This window comes from Heterocephalus glaber, unplaced genomic scaffold (genome assembly GCF_053883595.1).
Source record: "Heterocephalus glaber isolate CG9 unplaced genomic scaffold, H.glaber_assembly_v1.0 deba00001610, whole genome shotgun sequence".
Taxonomy (NCBI): Eukaryota; Metazoa; Chordata; class Mammalia; order Rodentia; family Bathyergidae; genus Heterocephalus; species Heterocephalus glaber.
Genome location: NW_028258381.1, coordinates 22,360,600 through 22,375,123, shown reverse-complemented (window position 1 = coordinate 22,375,123; position 14,524 = coordinate 22,360,600). Strand labels below are relative to the sequence as shown.

The following is a 14,524-nucleotide window of genomic DNA, read 5'->3' as shown; positions in this document are numbered from 1 at the left end:
TTTTTAATTGTGATAAAATACACATAAAATCAAATTCCATATGATGAATGTGATCATTGTGTATAATTAAATTGTACCAATGAACTTAATTTTAAAAATACACATAAAAGAACTCAGGCTAATTTAGCTACTTTGATGAGGAGAACTCCCACAGCCTTACAGCGTCACTTTCACTCACTGTTGCACAACACCGTGGCTATTTCCAAACCCTTTTCATTACCTAGAATAGAAACTCTACCACTACACACCCATTACCCTTCTTACCCTCCCCTGCCCTCAGTAACCTACACCCTACTGTCTGTCTGTCTGCATTTGCCCGGTGGAGAGCTTCCTTAGAAGCGGATCCTAGTGTTTCCCCGGGGCTGTCCATGGTGTAGTCTGTGTCCATGTCTGTGTGCAGCTGAAGATGCCGCCCTTGCAAGCTGCGCTGCATAGTGTGCCCTTAGAACTCTTTATTTCTGTCGAGTTAGTAGTAATGTTAGGATGGATTTTTGTTTCTGAAAAAAAAAAAGTCATTTGAGGTTTTGATAGGACTTGCCTTGGATCTGTAGATTACTGGGATAGTATAGACATTTTTACAATATCAAACCTGCCAATCTATGACATGGGATCTGTTTCCATTTACTTGTGTCTTTTTCATTTCTTTCAGCAATGCTTTGTAGTTTTCAGTGTATACTTTTTTACCTCCTTAGTTTTATTTGATTTTAAATGGAATTATTTTCTTTGTTTTTTTTTTTTTTTTTGGTACCGGGAATCAAACTCAGGACCTTGTGCTTTCGAGGCAGGTGGTGGAACCACTGAGCTAAATCCCTGGCCCTGGATTATTTTTAATACATAGAAATGGAACTGAGATTTTTGTGTTGATTTCATTATAACTTGGTTGAATTTCATTAGCTCTGTATGTGTGTGGAATCTTTAGAATTTTCCACATAAAAGAGCAAGTTGTCTTCAAACAGAGGTAATTTTACTTCTTTTTTTTTTCCTGGTACTGAGGATTGAACTTGGGTCCTTGCGCTTGCACAGCAGGCAGCGAAACCACTAAGCTAAATCCCCGGCCCAACTTCTTCCATTCCAATTTGGATGGTGTTTATTTTGTTTCCCTGCCTAGTTGCTCTGGGTAGGACTTCCAGTGTCATGGTAAATAGAAGTGGTGAGGCTGCCATCCTTGTCTCATTTCTGGTCCTAGAGGAAAAACTGTCTTTCTCCACTGAGTATGACGTTGGCGATGACTTTCCCTACATGGTCTTTATTAGGCTGAGGGACTTTCCTTCTGTTCCAGTTTGCTAGGGTGCCCCTTTGCCTTTCCCTTTTCTCTCTGTCCTCATCCAGGGGTAGGCAAGCTTCGTACCTGCCTCAGGTACTAACCCTTCCTGCACTTGGGGTGCACACCTGAAGGCAGCATTCATTTCCGTCTCTGGAGAATTCACCCAGTTCTCACCTTTTTTCCAGTAATTGCAAACTTTTGTTGAACCCTCACTCTGTGTGCCAGCCTTGAGCATAGTATTTTCCTATCTATTGGAGGTTTCACATAGGTTTTCTCAATTTCTTTCTCTCTTTCCATCCCCCTACCCTCTTTTTTCTTTCTTGGTACATGGGATTGAACTCAGACCTTCAGCTTGAGCTACATTCCCAGCCCTTTTCTGTATTTAAAAACTTTTTTTTGGTACTGGGGATCAAGCTCGGGTCCTTGCGCCTGTGCAGCAGGCATCGAAACCACTGAGCTAAATCCCTGGCCCTGTATTTTTAATTTTAAGACAGGGTCATACTAAATTGCCTATGCTGGGTTCAAAACTTGTGATCCTCTTGCCTCAGCCTCCAAGGTGCTGGAATGACAGGAGTGTGGCACCATGCCTGGCTTGTCTCAATTCTCATGGTAGCTGTGTGGAACAGGAATGCTTTCTGTCTCCCAATTTAGAAGAGGGGATGCAGAGGGGCGTGCCCAAAGCAGAACCAGCTCCCAGTACCTTTTGCCTTTGCAAATTCACCGCAGACTGCTGCTGTTTATATATCCAGCTCTTACTCCACACTGTAGACCCCTGGGAGAGTGCTTCCTGTCCCTCCGGAGCTGGCTCTGATCTAGAGTGGAAGGCACCTCCTACCAGCCCTGATGTCTCCTTTGTCTCTTTGCTCTCACAGAGGTCTTGGGCCTATGTCAAGAACTGCAAAAACAACATGCGTCCAAATTGGGGCTTGGTGACTCAGCTGTTGGAATGGGAGAAGATTGTCCTTGGAAACTTTGTCACAAACATCTCAGATCCGATCTACTGATCTCTGCAGCCCCATGATGGGTGCTGAAAAACCTTGCTTGGGGCTTCTGGTGGGTAGGGGGCCAGAGTGTGTACCCAGGTTGGTCTGGAAGGAGAAGACCTTTGCTGCCATAAGCCTGTGTTCTTCCAGCACTGGTTCTTCCTAGGCCTCTTATTCATATGACATAGCAGGTGCACCTGCTCGGGCCCCTTTAGGACACCCCAGACTACCCCCATTGTGCTCCTGGGGCACCTCTGGCTGCTGGAGTGGCTCCCACATACCCCATGACTCAGACCCTCTGGAGGTTGCCTGGGGGGTGCTTACCTTATGGTGGTCCACAGGAAGTGTCACAGTTCTTACCCACAGGCAGAGGTCCCCAGAGCTCCTGGAATGAGGCCCCTTTCTTGTTGCCAGGCCCAGTGCTCTGACTGTGCCCCTGGAGCACTTGTTATAGATTTCCTTTCTCTGCCTCCCCTCTCCCCTTGCTACCTGGCCACATTCACCAAGGAGAGATCCCACCTCTCCCAGGCCCCACACCTGGGTTTCTAGAAAATTCCTCACATCTTAAAATGCACTTCCCTCGAGCTGGCACCCCTCACAGAACAAGTTAGGAACCGGCACAGACGAGGACGACAGGTGGGCAGTTTAGGATGTCCCCCAGTGTGGGGGCTTCCTTAGGTTCATCCGGTGACTGTGCCTTGCCACCATCTGAGGGAGGTTGGGACATGCTGAGCCTAGGACTCTGCCGAGGCATGCAGGGGTGTGTGTAGGGGAGTCCCCCATCAGAAGAGCAAACCTTCAAGGAGGCGTGGGGTTTTGTCAGCGCCAAGAAGAGCTTTTTGGGCAGCGCTGGTGCTGATCAGAGCTTGGGGTGGACGCAGAGAAGGGCTTTGTGTGCTGAGGGGCCTCCTGGTAGGCCCGGCAGAGCACGTGGGAAGTCTTAAGCATGGCCATGGTTCGACATTAGCGTTGTGTCTTAGGAAGGGCAGTCTAGTGGTTGTGTGGAGGACAGTGGAGTTGGGCCAGGAGGCAGGAAGACCAGTAAGGAGGTGGCTGTAAATTCCAGCTACAGGAGAGGTTTGGAGTCCCTTCCGCAAAGAAATGTAGCTTCCCAAGGACGAAGGCGTTGAGGGCAGGTGTCACCTCCCTGGGCTTTGGTTTGCTTCCAGCATAGCAGGCTGGGACACTGCTGGTGGCCCCACGCGGCTGACTCGGCCCAGCCAGGGATCGCTAGGCGAGGTGCCCAGCGCTCACGTGGCCCCGCCCCAGCCCCACCCAGGGTCCCGATTGGCTCTGGCAGGGGGCGGGGCCAGCGCGCGGCCGGCGCCAGCCCTTTCCCGTTGGCGGCGGCCGCTCGAGCCCGGAAGCGGACGGGGGCGGGGGCGGCCGCGGCGCCTCGGGGTTTCTGGGTTTGCGGGGCGTCCTGGACTCGCGGCTCCTCGGTCTGCGGCGCGACAGCCATGCAGCCCCCGCCCCCGGGCCCGCTGGGCGACTGTCTGCGGGACTGGGAGGATCTGCAGCAGGACTTCCAGACCATCCAGGTGAGCCTAGCAGCGGTCGCCCATTGGGCCGAGCCGCGATGTCCCTTTGGCCCGGGCTCAAGGGTCGGGCAGCCCGAGGTCAGGCTGGGGGGGACGTCCGGGTCAGGGGTCGGGGGTCCTGTGAGCTAGCTTCCAGGCAGCAGTCCTGTTGTCTCACTGCTTCTCCGCTGGGACCCCCACTGTGCTGGGGGGCCCTTGGTCACTCTGGGCCTTGGAAAGAAGCCAGGACCCCACGGGCTCCCTCGCTGTCTGCACCCCAACCCTAGCCCGGACCCCATCCCGGACCCCATCCCGGTCCGCATCCCGGTCCGCTCCCGGTCCGCTCCCGGTCCGCTCCCGGTCCGCTCCCGGTCCGCTCCCAAGAGAGCCGCTGCCCGCCCCAGAGTTTTGGATCAGTCACTCCGTACATACGCATCCCCGCCCTCGGACCTCCTGGTTGAGCGCTAGAAAGCGGTGTTCGCGAAGGCTCTGGGCAGGATAGGGCGAGGGGCTTTCCTTTAAAGACAGCGCCTGCCCTGCCAGGGAAGAGGGCTTGACAGGCCCAGGTGGCTGCCATCGGGAGAGGAGTGAGCGGGGCCAGACCCTGCAGGGACCCCCTGGGCCTGGCCCGGATCGAAATGTCGCTGAGGCCATTGGGAAGCTGTAGGATGAATTATCTCGATGGGGTTTGTACGTGCCTGTTCTGTCCCAGGCCAGAAAGGAGGCTGCTGGCTTCCTCTAGGAAGGAGAGGGTGGTGGCTGCGTCTTCAGAGAGATGACACATGCCACATGCTGGGATTTGAGGGGGTGTGGTGGCCCCTGGACTTGAGAAAAAATGATCCAGAGTGGATCCCAGGCCAACTGGAGACTTGGTTAGACCTTTGCCTCTCCTGGGCTGGTTCCAGCCCCTTCCTGTCTCCATGGCTGTCCCCTGGTCCTGCCTAGCCAGCTGGCATTAGTGCTTCTCCCCAGAATCACCCAGCCTGGCTGCCACTATGCTAGTCTCTGCTCCTGCCTTGATTTCCCATACTTCCCCTTGCCCAGTCTCCAGGCAGTGCCTTTTTGAGATTGACCCACAAGGGCAAAGTTCTCAGGGAAACTGGCCAAAGGTGCTGGGGGAGGAGAGGGCCTTAGGGCAGGAGGTGCAGGGGCTGAATCCTGATGACCTTTAACCTGGGAGGCAGCATCAGGAAGGCCTGAGCGGAAGGCACCTTGGATAAGCCAGGCTTCCTGTACTTGCTGGCTTGAAGAGCTGAGAGGACAATGGCCCCTTCAAATAGCCTGCTTGGTCCCCAAGGTGGACCTGCGGGGTTGGAACCCAGACTCAAATAGGACAAAGAGCCTGTGTAGGGTTGGAGACAACTGCTCGGTGGCTGGGCCTAAGAAACCTTCATAGAGCCAGCCTGGTGTTGGGGAGCAGAGCCACAGGGGCCTCTGGGCATGCGTGGAAGACACCTGGCTCTGCTCCTGCCTTCGGGGGAGAGCAGCCTCAGAGTGCCCTGGTGGGCACAGCAAGGTCTCCTCCTGGAGCTCACACTGTGCCAGCATCTGTGGCCCACAGCTCCCCACCAGCCAGAGCCTTCTGTGTTTGCCCCAGGAGACCCACCGGCTGTACCGCCTGAAGCTGGAGGAGCTGACCAAGCTGCAGACGAACTGCACCAGCTCCATTTCCCGGCAGAAGAAGCGGCTCCAGGAGCTGGCACTTGTCCTGAAGAAGTTAGGAGCCCTCCGCTGGGTGTGGAGTGGGAAGCGGGTGCTGCCTCGTGGGGTGACCTGGCATGGTCTGTCTGTCTCTGGGCCTCTGGTGCCCTTCTGTGCCATGGGGTCCAGTATGATGCCTGCTGACCCACCTGCCTTGACCCTCTGCCCACCTGCAGATGCAAAGCCTCCCTCCCAGCAGAGGCCACAGTGGCTGTGCAGGAGCTGGAGAACCAGATGAAGGAGCGGCAAGGCCTCTTCTTTGACATGGAAGCCTACTTGCCCAAGAAGAATGGGTGAGCTTCCCCCCAGCTCTAGTCACAGCCCCCTGGGGGAGCAGTTCTGAAGCTGCTGCTTCCCCTTCTAGGTCATGGCCCAAGCAGTCAGCTGCAGTCCTAATTTTGAGGGGATGGCCTGGCTGGTTGACAGCTCACTGTGGGGGAGCCTGGTGGGACATGCAGGCATCACTGATGGTCACCTGACCCAGCCCAGGTCAGAGAAAGCTTCAAGGGGCTGCTGAGCTATGTTCAGGTATAGAGAGCGAGCCAGGGAGGTGGGAAAAGTAACAGCGTATGACTGCACAGGCCCCGGCTGGGAGGTGAGAAGGGGCAAAGAGACCAGAGAGGTCCCAGAGCTTGCAGTCAAATGTGCATGTGGGAAAGCCAGCTGCCCTCCCAGGGGGACGGGCAGGGAACAGTGCACACCCTCAAGCTGAGCAGAACTCCTGGAAGGAGCATGCAGGCTGCAAGACCAGAGAGAACATCTCTGGAAGGTGAGGAAGAAAGGAAGATCCACAGCTGGGGTGAGATGGCCCAGTGTGGGGGGCTTACTGCTGCAGGGGAGGGGTCACTTCCCAGGGTCAGGGGACCTTGAGGACCATTAAGAGGAAACAGGTATTTGGGCTGATGGAGAAGCTGAGGGGACACATCCAGTTTTAGGCAGCTCTTCAGAAGCCTGGCTGTACACAGAAAGAGAGAAGTAGGTAGAAGGTGATCGATGGAAGTCAGTACTGGGTTGGGGCAGCTTTTACTTGGGTCTGTGTGTTACCTTGAAGGGAGGAAAGGCTGAGAGGAGGGACAAGGTAGGGGCAGTAGGTGACAGAGAGAGGCCCTGAGGAGATGGAGGGCAGGTGTAGCCTTTCCAGTGGACGAAAACAGAGGCTTGGAGACTCAGGGATGGTGAGGAGACAGAAGGAGGACACCACTGCTAGGCTGAGGCTGGTGGTGGAGAAGCATTGCAGAGGGTCTGCGTGCATCTGAGGCCACTGCAGGAACAGTGAGGAAGCCTCGAGGTGGCCCAGCAGCAGCCTGGGGGTGGAGGCAGGGCCGGGGCAGAGGTGGGGGGCTACACTGGGAGAGGTTTCCACCCTCATAGTTGGGTTGGAGTCCGAGCCCTGTGATCACCTTTGCAGTCTCAGACTGTCCTTTTGCCACACTGAGGCTCCATCCCCGGGGCCAGAGTGCACACAGGGCCACGCGTTGGGCGCCACTGCTTGGGAAATGTGACTTTGCCGTCCAGGCCTTGGAGTTTCTCTAGCAGAGGACAAGGCAGGCTGGGCTGTGAGAATGATGGGAGTGTGGAGAGGCTGGGATTAAGGGGATTGGCTGGGAGGTGGCTGCACTGAGAGGCCTGGGGATGGCTTCAGCAAGGAGAACTGGGTCGGCACCAGGCAGGTTGAGGGTGGGGATTCCCTGGGGGAAAGGTCCTTGGGCGGGCAGAAAGCAGGCTGGGCATGTGGGGTCCCTGCAGCCAGAGCCCCGAGTTTCCCAGAGGGCCTGTGGGCTGGAGAGGGGGTCCGAGGTATGGCTGTGGGTATGGGGCACCCAAGTAGACTCAGGGCTGCGGTTCCTGGAGTCAAGGCAGCGAAGAGTGTGGGATAGTGACAGAAAATGTCATGTCCCCTGCCCAGACCCAGTGAATGACCCAGGACGTGGGGGCAGGAGAGCAGGGCTTCTCCTGAGGCGCCAGGGTGGGGAAGCCCTGGGCGAGACCTGGCTCAGCCTGGTCAGGAGCCTGGTGGGAGCAGGCAAGGAGAGGGTGCTGACTGTGCACCTCTAAGGGCAGGACCCTATGCCCGGGCCGTGGGAAGACAGCAGCGGGGTGGAGGGGTGCCTCGATTCAGGGCTGGCAGGCTTCCATCATTCCGTGCCTCTCCTCTCAGCCTGTCTCCCTGTTCCCTAGGTTGTACCTGAGCCTGGTTCTGGGGAATGTCAACGTTACGCTGTTGAGCAAGCAGGCCAAGTATGCGCTGCTGTGGGCTGGTCTACCTGGGCTCCCTGCCCCTCTCTGCCTTGACTTCCCTCGGCTCAGCCTTGGGGCTCAGGGCTGTTCTCCCACACTGGCCTGTGTCCTCCTGGGGTGGTGGTGTGGGAGCGTCGCCCCAGGCAGCCCAGCCCGGCCCATGAGCCTGTGCCCCCAGGTTCGCCTACAAGGACGAGTATGAGAAGTTCAAGCTCTACCTCACTATCATCCTCATCCTCATCTCCTTCAGCTGCCGCTTCCTGTTCAACTCCAGGTGGGTGTCTTGCTGCTGGGCTCGACCCTGTGCCCTCCTGAATCTTCTGACCAACGCTGTGTCCCCCTCCCCAGGGTCACGGACGCAGCCTTCAACTTCCTGCTGGTCTGGTACTACTGCACGCTGACAATCCGTGAGAGCATCCTCATCAACAACGGCTCCCGGTGTGCGGGCAGTGGGGCCTGGGGGTGCTGGGTTCTCCCACTGAGGGCCCCTCGCTGTCCTGCAAGGGGACTGAGCGACGGTGGCTTCCTCACGCAGGATCAAAGGCTGGTGGGTTTTCCATCACTACGTGTCCACATTCCTGTCGGGGGTCATGCTGACGTGGTGAGTGGCCGGGCCTGGGCTGCTGGGAGTGGACAGGGCAGGAGCCAGTGTCCCAAGTGCCCACACCTCCCTCCCTCCTCGTGCCCCTCAGGCCTGACGGGCTCATGTACCAGAAATTCCGGAACCAGTTCCTGTCCTTCTCCATGTACCAGAGTGAGTGTCTCGGGCTTCCACGGGACCTCTGGCTTCACCCCGGTGGGGGAGGGGGCAGGGCCAGGGCCAGCCCGAGCCCCTCCACCAGCTGCTAAAACCCCTGCCTCCCTCCAGGCTTCGTGCAGTTCCTGCAGTATTACTACCAAAGCGGCTGTCTGTACCGCCTGCGTGCCTTGGGCGAGCGGCACACCATGGACCTCACAGTGGGTGAGTCGGCCAGGCCCATCCTACAGCCCTGGGGGCGGGGCAGGAGCTCGCCCTCTGCTCGGGCCCCAGTGACCGTGCCCCTGGTTACTCTGCCCACAGAGGGCTTCCAGTCCTGGATGTGGCGGGGCCTCACCTTCCTGCTGCCTTTCCTCTTCTTTGGACATGTAAGTCACACGTGTCCCTGTGTCCCTGTCCCCTGCTCTGGCTCTGGGCTCGAGCAGGGACCGGGTCCACTGAGGAAAGTCTCCTGTCCTTTCAGTTCTGGCAGCTATTTAACGCGCTGACGTTGTTTAACCTGGCCCAGGACCCCCAGTGTAAGGAGTGGCAGGTAAACGGGCCGGGTAGGCAGAGGGGACCTGGCTGGATCTGCTCCACCTGGCCCTGTCCTAACCCCAGCTCCCCACAGGTGCTCATGTGCGGCTTCCCCTTCCTCCTCCTGTTCCTCGGCAATTTCTTCACCACCCTGCGGGTTGTGCACCAGAAGTTCCACAGCCAGTGGCATGGGGGCAAGAAGGAATGAGCTGGGCCTTTGCCCTCGGCCCCAAAGGGGCCTTTGACCCTGGGTGTGTTGGGAGGGCTGGGTGGCACCCCCATGTGGTGAGGAAGGTCCCCTACCCTGGGCTTCATGGGCTCTGTGGGCCCTGAGGAAGATCCGGGCTTGGCCCCAACCTGCAGGAACCAGGCACTGCAGCCTCAATAAAGGAAGAGGGGCATGGAGTGGCTGGGCGGTTATTTCTCCTGAGGGTTGGGAGCTTGGTGTCCCCTACATGGCTCTTGGGCTGTGGGACTCCATGGGGTCTGAGGGAAACAGGTCTGGGCAGGTGTCCCCAGGTCTGCTCAAGCAATACCAGGCAAATACAGAAAAGAGAACTTTATTCTAAGGGCCAGAGATTAGTTAAAATTATTTACACTCATTCAAAATCATATGGCAGGGCCAAGCCCCAGCTCAGCTGAGAATAGCCCCTTTTGTACAGCTGCCAAGGGCCCGAGGTGTCACCATGCGTGGGTCCCACACCCCATCCCCTGCGGCTGGGCTGCCTGGGGAGGCCACCTTGGCTCGGGCAAGGGGATGCCTCTCGGGCCTGAAGGAGTCTCTGTCGTGGGCCCGGCCCTGGGTCAGGCCGGGCAGGAGCCACCAGGGGCTGGAGGAGGGAGTGAGGACAGATCACAGGTGGAGAGTCTGGTGTGGGGCAGGTGCATGGCGGCTCCTAGCTCCACACATCCAAGGAGTAGCGGCCCTTGGTCATCAGCTTCTTGATGTACTCCACCGCCTGGGCGTGCTCCATGGCGCCAAGCTCAGCCGCGATGTCGCAGAAGGTGTTCTGCACGTCCCTGGCCATGTTGCGCGCGTCCCTGGGGGCAGGCAGGAGATGACGGTCAGGCTGGGCAAGGGTTGGCCCAAGAGCAGGCAGCCTGGCGCCTGGCCTCCCCACTCACCCGCAGACATAGATGTGGGCACCGCCCTCGTGGATCAGCTTCCACAGGTGCTCCTTGTCCCTCTTCAGCAAGTGCTGCACATAGACCTGGGGCGGGAAGGTGGCTGGTGAGGGCCCAGGCGCCAGGCCCTGGCTCTTGGCAGCCCACACCCACCCACCCCCACCTCACCTTGTGGGCCTGCTCCCGGGAGAAGGCCACGTTGAGCCCGGAGAGGGCGCCCTCCTTGTGGAACTGGGCCAGCTCCTCGCGGTACAGGTAGTCTTCGTCCGAGCGGCGGCAGCCATAGTACAGCAGTGTCTCCCCTACCTCCTTGCCTGGCAGCAGCGGGCGGGTTGAGCTGCACTCCCTGGCCCGTGCCCCGTCCCTGTCCCCTATTACCCCCCACCCCACACTTACCCTGCTGCTGCAGCCAGGCCCGCTCCTGGATGAACCCCATGAAGGGGGCCACCCCAGTGCCAGGGCCCACCATAATGACTGGTGTGGTGGACTTGAAGGGCAGGCGGAACTGGGACTTGCGCACGAACATGGGCACCAGGGCCCGGCGGCCATTGTCCCCGGCCGGATTCTTGGCCTGCAGCCAGCTGGTGGCCACGCCTTTGTTGATGCGGCCTGACTTGGTCTCATACTCCACGACCACGGCACAGATGTGCACGGAGTTGGGGTGGACCTGGAGGGGGCAGGCCTGGTCACCCGGTCTGTTACCCTGCTTGCCTATATCCCCGTGGCCCCTGTCCCGGCAGCCCGCCCGCCTGCTGCCTGTCCGGCAGCCCTCACCTTGGAGGAGGAGGCGATGGAGTAGTAGCGGGCCTGCAGCCGCGGCAGCAGCTCACACAGGTGGTCGATGGGTGGCCGCAAGGACGGGTAGTCCTGCAGGATGGCCAGGATGTGCCTCCGGGCCTCCACCACCCAGCTCAGGTACAGCTCCTGACCAAGATGGGACATGGGAGGTATGAGGCGGCTGGGCCGGGCCGGGGCTGGGCCGGGGCGACAGTGACAGTGGGGGCACAGGCTCACCTTGCCCTCACCCGAGGACGAGGCCATCTTGCGCAGCTGCTCCTGCTCGGAGGGCTCTGAGGCGTACTGCGCCAGCTCGTAGAGCACGTTGGTGCGTGGCGGGTTGGTGATGTCCAGGTAGTAGGTGAGAGCCGTACGGTAGGTGGTGGGGCAGGGGAACGGGTGCTTCTTGTTGGACTCCTCTGTGGGGAGGGAGGGCGGCTGCGGTGAGTGTCACCCCGGGCGGGGGCCTAGGCCTGTGCTGCAGGAAGCAGGTGCCCAGTGGCACAGCAAGCCCGGTACCCCCTGTGGTGTCTCCTTGGGCTGGTGCAAAGCCTTGGGCTTCTTATAGGACGTCCTTGTCAGGAATCAACGTGAGCACTGATGTGCCTCAGTGGAAGCACAGGGCACGTGGGGCCTTACAGGGTTTGAGAAAAAGAGGCTCCTTTTCCTGCGCTCCACGGGAGCTGATTCTGACACCAGGGAGATGGGACAGCCCCGGCATGGGCCATGAGGACTTGAGTGAGCAGGCCCAGGGCAGGGTTGGGGGGCGGCAGCGTTCACAGCAAGCTGAGCTGGGCAGCCCCACACCTAATGCTTCTTGGTGCCCTGAAGGGACCCAGAAGGGTGGCTGGGGGTCTCCAGCCCCTGCCTTTGGCAGCAAAGAGTCATGGCCCAGGACAGGGGAGCAAAGGGTGGTTGTGGAGCCAGGCTTGAGCCCAGGGCTCGGGCTCCCATGGCTGGGCACCTCCCTGGCTGCTTCAAGGAGCTCAAGCACCCCCCTCCTGCAACTGTGACAGCGATGTGGGTACAGACCCTGCGGGGCCAGAGGGAGCTGATGGAAGGGCCTCGGCTCCTCACTACAGGCCTCAGCAGAAGCCCAGCCATGGGCCGGGTCTCAGGGCCTCGATTGCAGGACTCACCGTCTAGGTTTTTCAGGGACATAACAACATCCAGGTCGGCACCCAGGATCTTCCCAAGTTGGTTGACAAGGTTGGAGTCGTTGGCCGGGTAAATGGCCACATGGTCCCCAGACTCATACCTGGAGGGAGACACACGCTCGGGAGGGCTCTGCACCCAGATAGGGGTGCTGGGGTGAGGGGCTGGGGAGGCAGGAGGCCGCAGGTACCTGATTTTGGAGTCTGAGATGTCTAATTCTAGGTGCATGAGGTATCGCTCAGTTCCCTGGTTCAGCTTCCGGTTGGTGGTGACGGCAGCCAAGAATGGATTCTTGGCATCAAAGGGGCTGGGTGGGGAAAAGAGAAGCTCCATGATTGGCCAGGTCTCTGATCTGAATCTCTCTGTCCCCAGGGGACCCTCTGGTTACAGGGAACATGGAACCAGAGTTGGCTGGGGACCCCTCTGGGCCTCCAAGAAACCTCACTAGTTATATCAAGGACTCTTTCAGCCCCAGACAGTCAGTACTGCCAGCACGGTGAAAGAGGGCAGAGCTGGAGGTCAGTGTCCCCACTCACAGAGGAAACAGGCCAAGCCCTAGAACAGCTATGCAGGGTGGCCGAGAGCCAGGGACGCCATGCTAGACAGGGTCCTTCCTCAACAGACTGCACACCCTCCCTCCCGTGTGTGCCAGGATCCTGCTAGTCAGGAGTTCTGACCCAGCTGGGCTGTGTCCACTGGACTGGCCAGAGCTAGACTCAGTGACACCTGGGCAGCTCCAGCAGGAACCTGGGCAGCTGCCTGGGTACACAGGGGCCCAAGGAGCATCATATTTTTGGAGAAGAAAGTCCTTATATTAAATGGATTACAGGAAATGAGCCCTTTTGCCAAAGCTTAACCTAGACATAGCATTGACCTTGCTGTCCTCAACCAACTGTTGGGCACCAGGGCGTGCCAGAGAGAGATGCCAAAGCAAGTGAAGAAACACAAACGGCAGGGGCGGCTCTCTCCAGAGTCTGCCTTGCCAGCTCCACTGAGGCGGGGGCCCCTGGAGTCCTGGCTGCAGCAGCCGCCTCTCAGGCACTTTCTCTCTGCTGGTCCTCAGATTCTCCTGGGCAGTGGACATGAAAAGATGGGTGCCCCTCTGTGCCCACTCATGGGATGGCCCTGCAGGGGCTACCCAGCTGCCTGAGGTGTGGGGGCACCAGGGACAGTAAGGCCACGAGCCCCCCCCCCCCCCCGGCTCCCTACTCACGGTTTCTGGTTCTCATAGCTCTTCAGACGGCCCATCTCGCCCGTGTACACCCTGGCCTCGTCGATGTCCATGTGGACCACGAGCTCGTACTGGCGAATGCTGCAGAGGGGAGACCGAGTATGGGATAGAGGGCTGGGGGAACTGCAGGGGTCAGTGCTGCTGTGGACACAGGCAGCACATGTATGAGGACAGGTGTGTTATCCTGGTGACTCTGTAGGCAGGAATGGAAGACCCTGCCCTGGCTCCTGGTATCCTCAGGACCCTCCGGACTCAGTGACTGAGCTTCTGCCGACCCTTCCTCGCCATGTCCCCATTGCCACCTCAGGCCAGGCCCCACTTTGGATGGCTGCTGGGCACAGATCCCCGAGGCCTCCCCACTCACCTGGACTCCTCTCCAGTGGCCTCCACCCCAAAGAATTCACACACGGCCGGCCAGAACTGCTCTCGCCATGTGATGAAGTCCTCCTCCAAGCTGGGGCAAAAGGGAGGGTGAGCCAGGGGGCCAGGTTAGCTTGGACCCTCTCCCTGGGACACCCCTGCCCCAACAGCCACCCACAGTGTTCCTGGGCTCACTTTGCTGGGGCCACCCAGCGTCTATGCCAACCACAGGGGCTTCCGGGTCTGAGCCGGGCTGGCAGTGGAGGATGTGGGGATGAGGCAGAACTGCTCATCTTGAGTTCCAGCTGGCGTGAAGGTTTGTGTCCCGCCTTGGTCCCACACCTGCTCATCCCTGTGGCTCCTCCCCTGTGGTGCAGGCTGGGCCCTTGGGCAGCTAGTTGGGACACTTACTTCCCATCATCATCGCCCAGGCCCAGCTCGAAGATGCGCTGTGCTCCAAGCTGCTCTAGCCGCTGGTCCACGTACTTGCCCATGGCATTGAAGTGCTCATAGGTCTTGTTCCCTAGGCCGAACACCTGTGTGGACAGAGAGGTGGCTCTGGGCCTGGGCCTGGGCCTGGCCTCTGGCCTCTTAGCAGGACGGGATATGGGTGGTGCCCCACAGTGCTGGGTTAGCTACTGGGCAGCCCCTGGAGAACTCTGCACCCACCAAGGCACCTGGCTCTGGCTCCTGAGGTGGCCTGCAGCCCACAGGTGGCCCTCTCCACAGCTGTCCTTGCAGCCTCAATTCTACCTGGCCCTCCGAGCCAGGTCTCCATCATCCTGCCACACCTTCCTGGCCTTTAGTCTCCAGAAACTAACGTCCCCTGGGGCTGGCTGGGGACATAGGAGGAGAGGCTCATGATGCTGGGGCCCAGGGCAGAAGAGGACACAGGCA

General features: G+C 59.0%; 3 protein-coding genes across 14 annotated transcripts in view; 2 read left to right on the top strand and 1 right to left on the bottom strand.

Annotated features, from left to right (window-relative positions):
* The window catches only part of Styxl1 (serine/threonine/tyrosine interacting like 1), a 39,955-nt gene extending 37,574 nt beyond the window's left edge, over nt 1-2,381 (top strand). For all 3 annotated transcript variants that reach the window (XM_087196289.1, XM_004840092.4, XM_004840090.4), the window contains one exon: nt 2,137-2,381. In XM_087196289.1, coding sequence (XP_087052415.1) covers nt 2,137-2,268 — 132 coding nt within the window. In that variant the 3' untranslated portion in view covers nt 2,269-2,381. The remainder of the gene's footprint in view (nt 1-2,136) is intronic.
* A 1,205-nt stretch (nt 2,382-3,586) lies between these two features.
* On the top strand, nt 3,587-9,384 carry Tmem120a (transmembrane protein 120A). 3 transcript variants are annotated; one of them, XM_021254433.2, is made up of 12 exons: nt 3,587-3,788; nt 5,365-5,483; nt 5,645-5,761; nt 7,647-7,706; nt 7,885-7,980; nt 8,055-8,144; nt 8,242-8,307; nt 8,399-8,460; nt 8,575-8,667; nt 8,767-8,831; nt 8,927-8,981; nt 9,074-9,384. In XM_021254433.2, the coding sequence occupies exons 1-12, from the start codon at nt 3,708-3,710 to the stop codon at nt 9,310-9,312; spliced, it is 1,143 nt and encodes a 380-aa protein (XP_021110092.1). In that variant the 5' UTR covers nt 3,587-3,707; the 3' UTR covers nt 9,313-9,384. The 3 variants fall into 3 exon arrangements, with proteins under 3 accessions (XP_021110092.1, XP_004840143.1, XP_021110093.1); XM_004840086.3 differs by having other exon boundaries at nt 3,589-3,788; nt 8,927-8,995; XM_021254434.2 differs by having other exon boundaries at nt 3,600-3,788; nt 5,365-5,502.
* Nucleotides 9,385-9,523: 139 nt separating this feature from the next.
* Nucleotides 9,524-14,524, bottom strand: part of Por (cytochrome p450 oxidoreductase) — a 68,788-nt gene continuing 63,787 nt past the window's right edge. For all 8 annotated transcript variants that reach the window (XM_087196281.1, XM_087196282.1, XM_087196283.1 and 5 more), the window contains 11 exons: nt 14,039-14,163; nt 13,632-13,721; nt 13,250-13,348; nt 12,227-12,343; nt 12,021-12,139; nt 11,119-11,300; nt 10,879-11,028; nt 10,501-10,771; nt 10,273-10,418; nt 10,105-10,190; nt 9,524-10,020 (listed from right to left, as the gene is read on the bottom strand). In XM_087196281.1, coding sequence (XP_087052407.1) covers nt 9,876-10,020; nt 10,105-10,190; nt 10,273-10,418; nt 10,501-10,771; nt 10,879-11,028; nt 11,119-11,300; nt 12,021-12,139; nt 12,227-12,343; nt 13,250-13,348; nt 13,632-13,721; nt 14,039-14,163 — 1,530 coding nt within the window. In that variant the 3' untranslated portion in view covers nt 9,524-9,875. The remainder of the gene's footprint in view (nt 10,021-10,104; nt 10,191-10,272; nt 10,419-10,500; nt 10,772-10,878; nt 11,029-11,118; nt 11,301-12,020; nt 12,140-12,226; nt 12,344-13,249; nt 13,349-13,631; nt 13,722-14,038; nt 14,164-14,524) is intronic.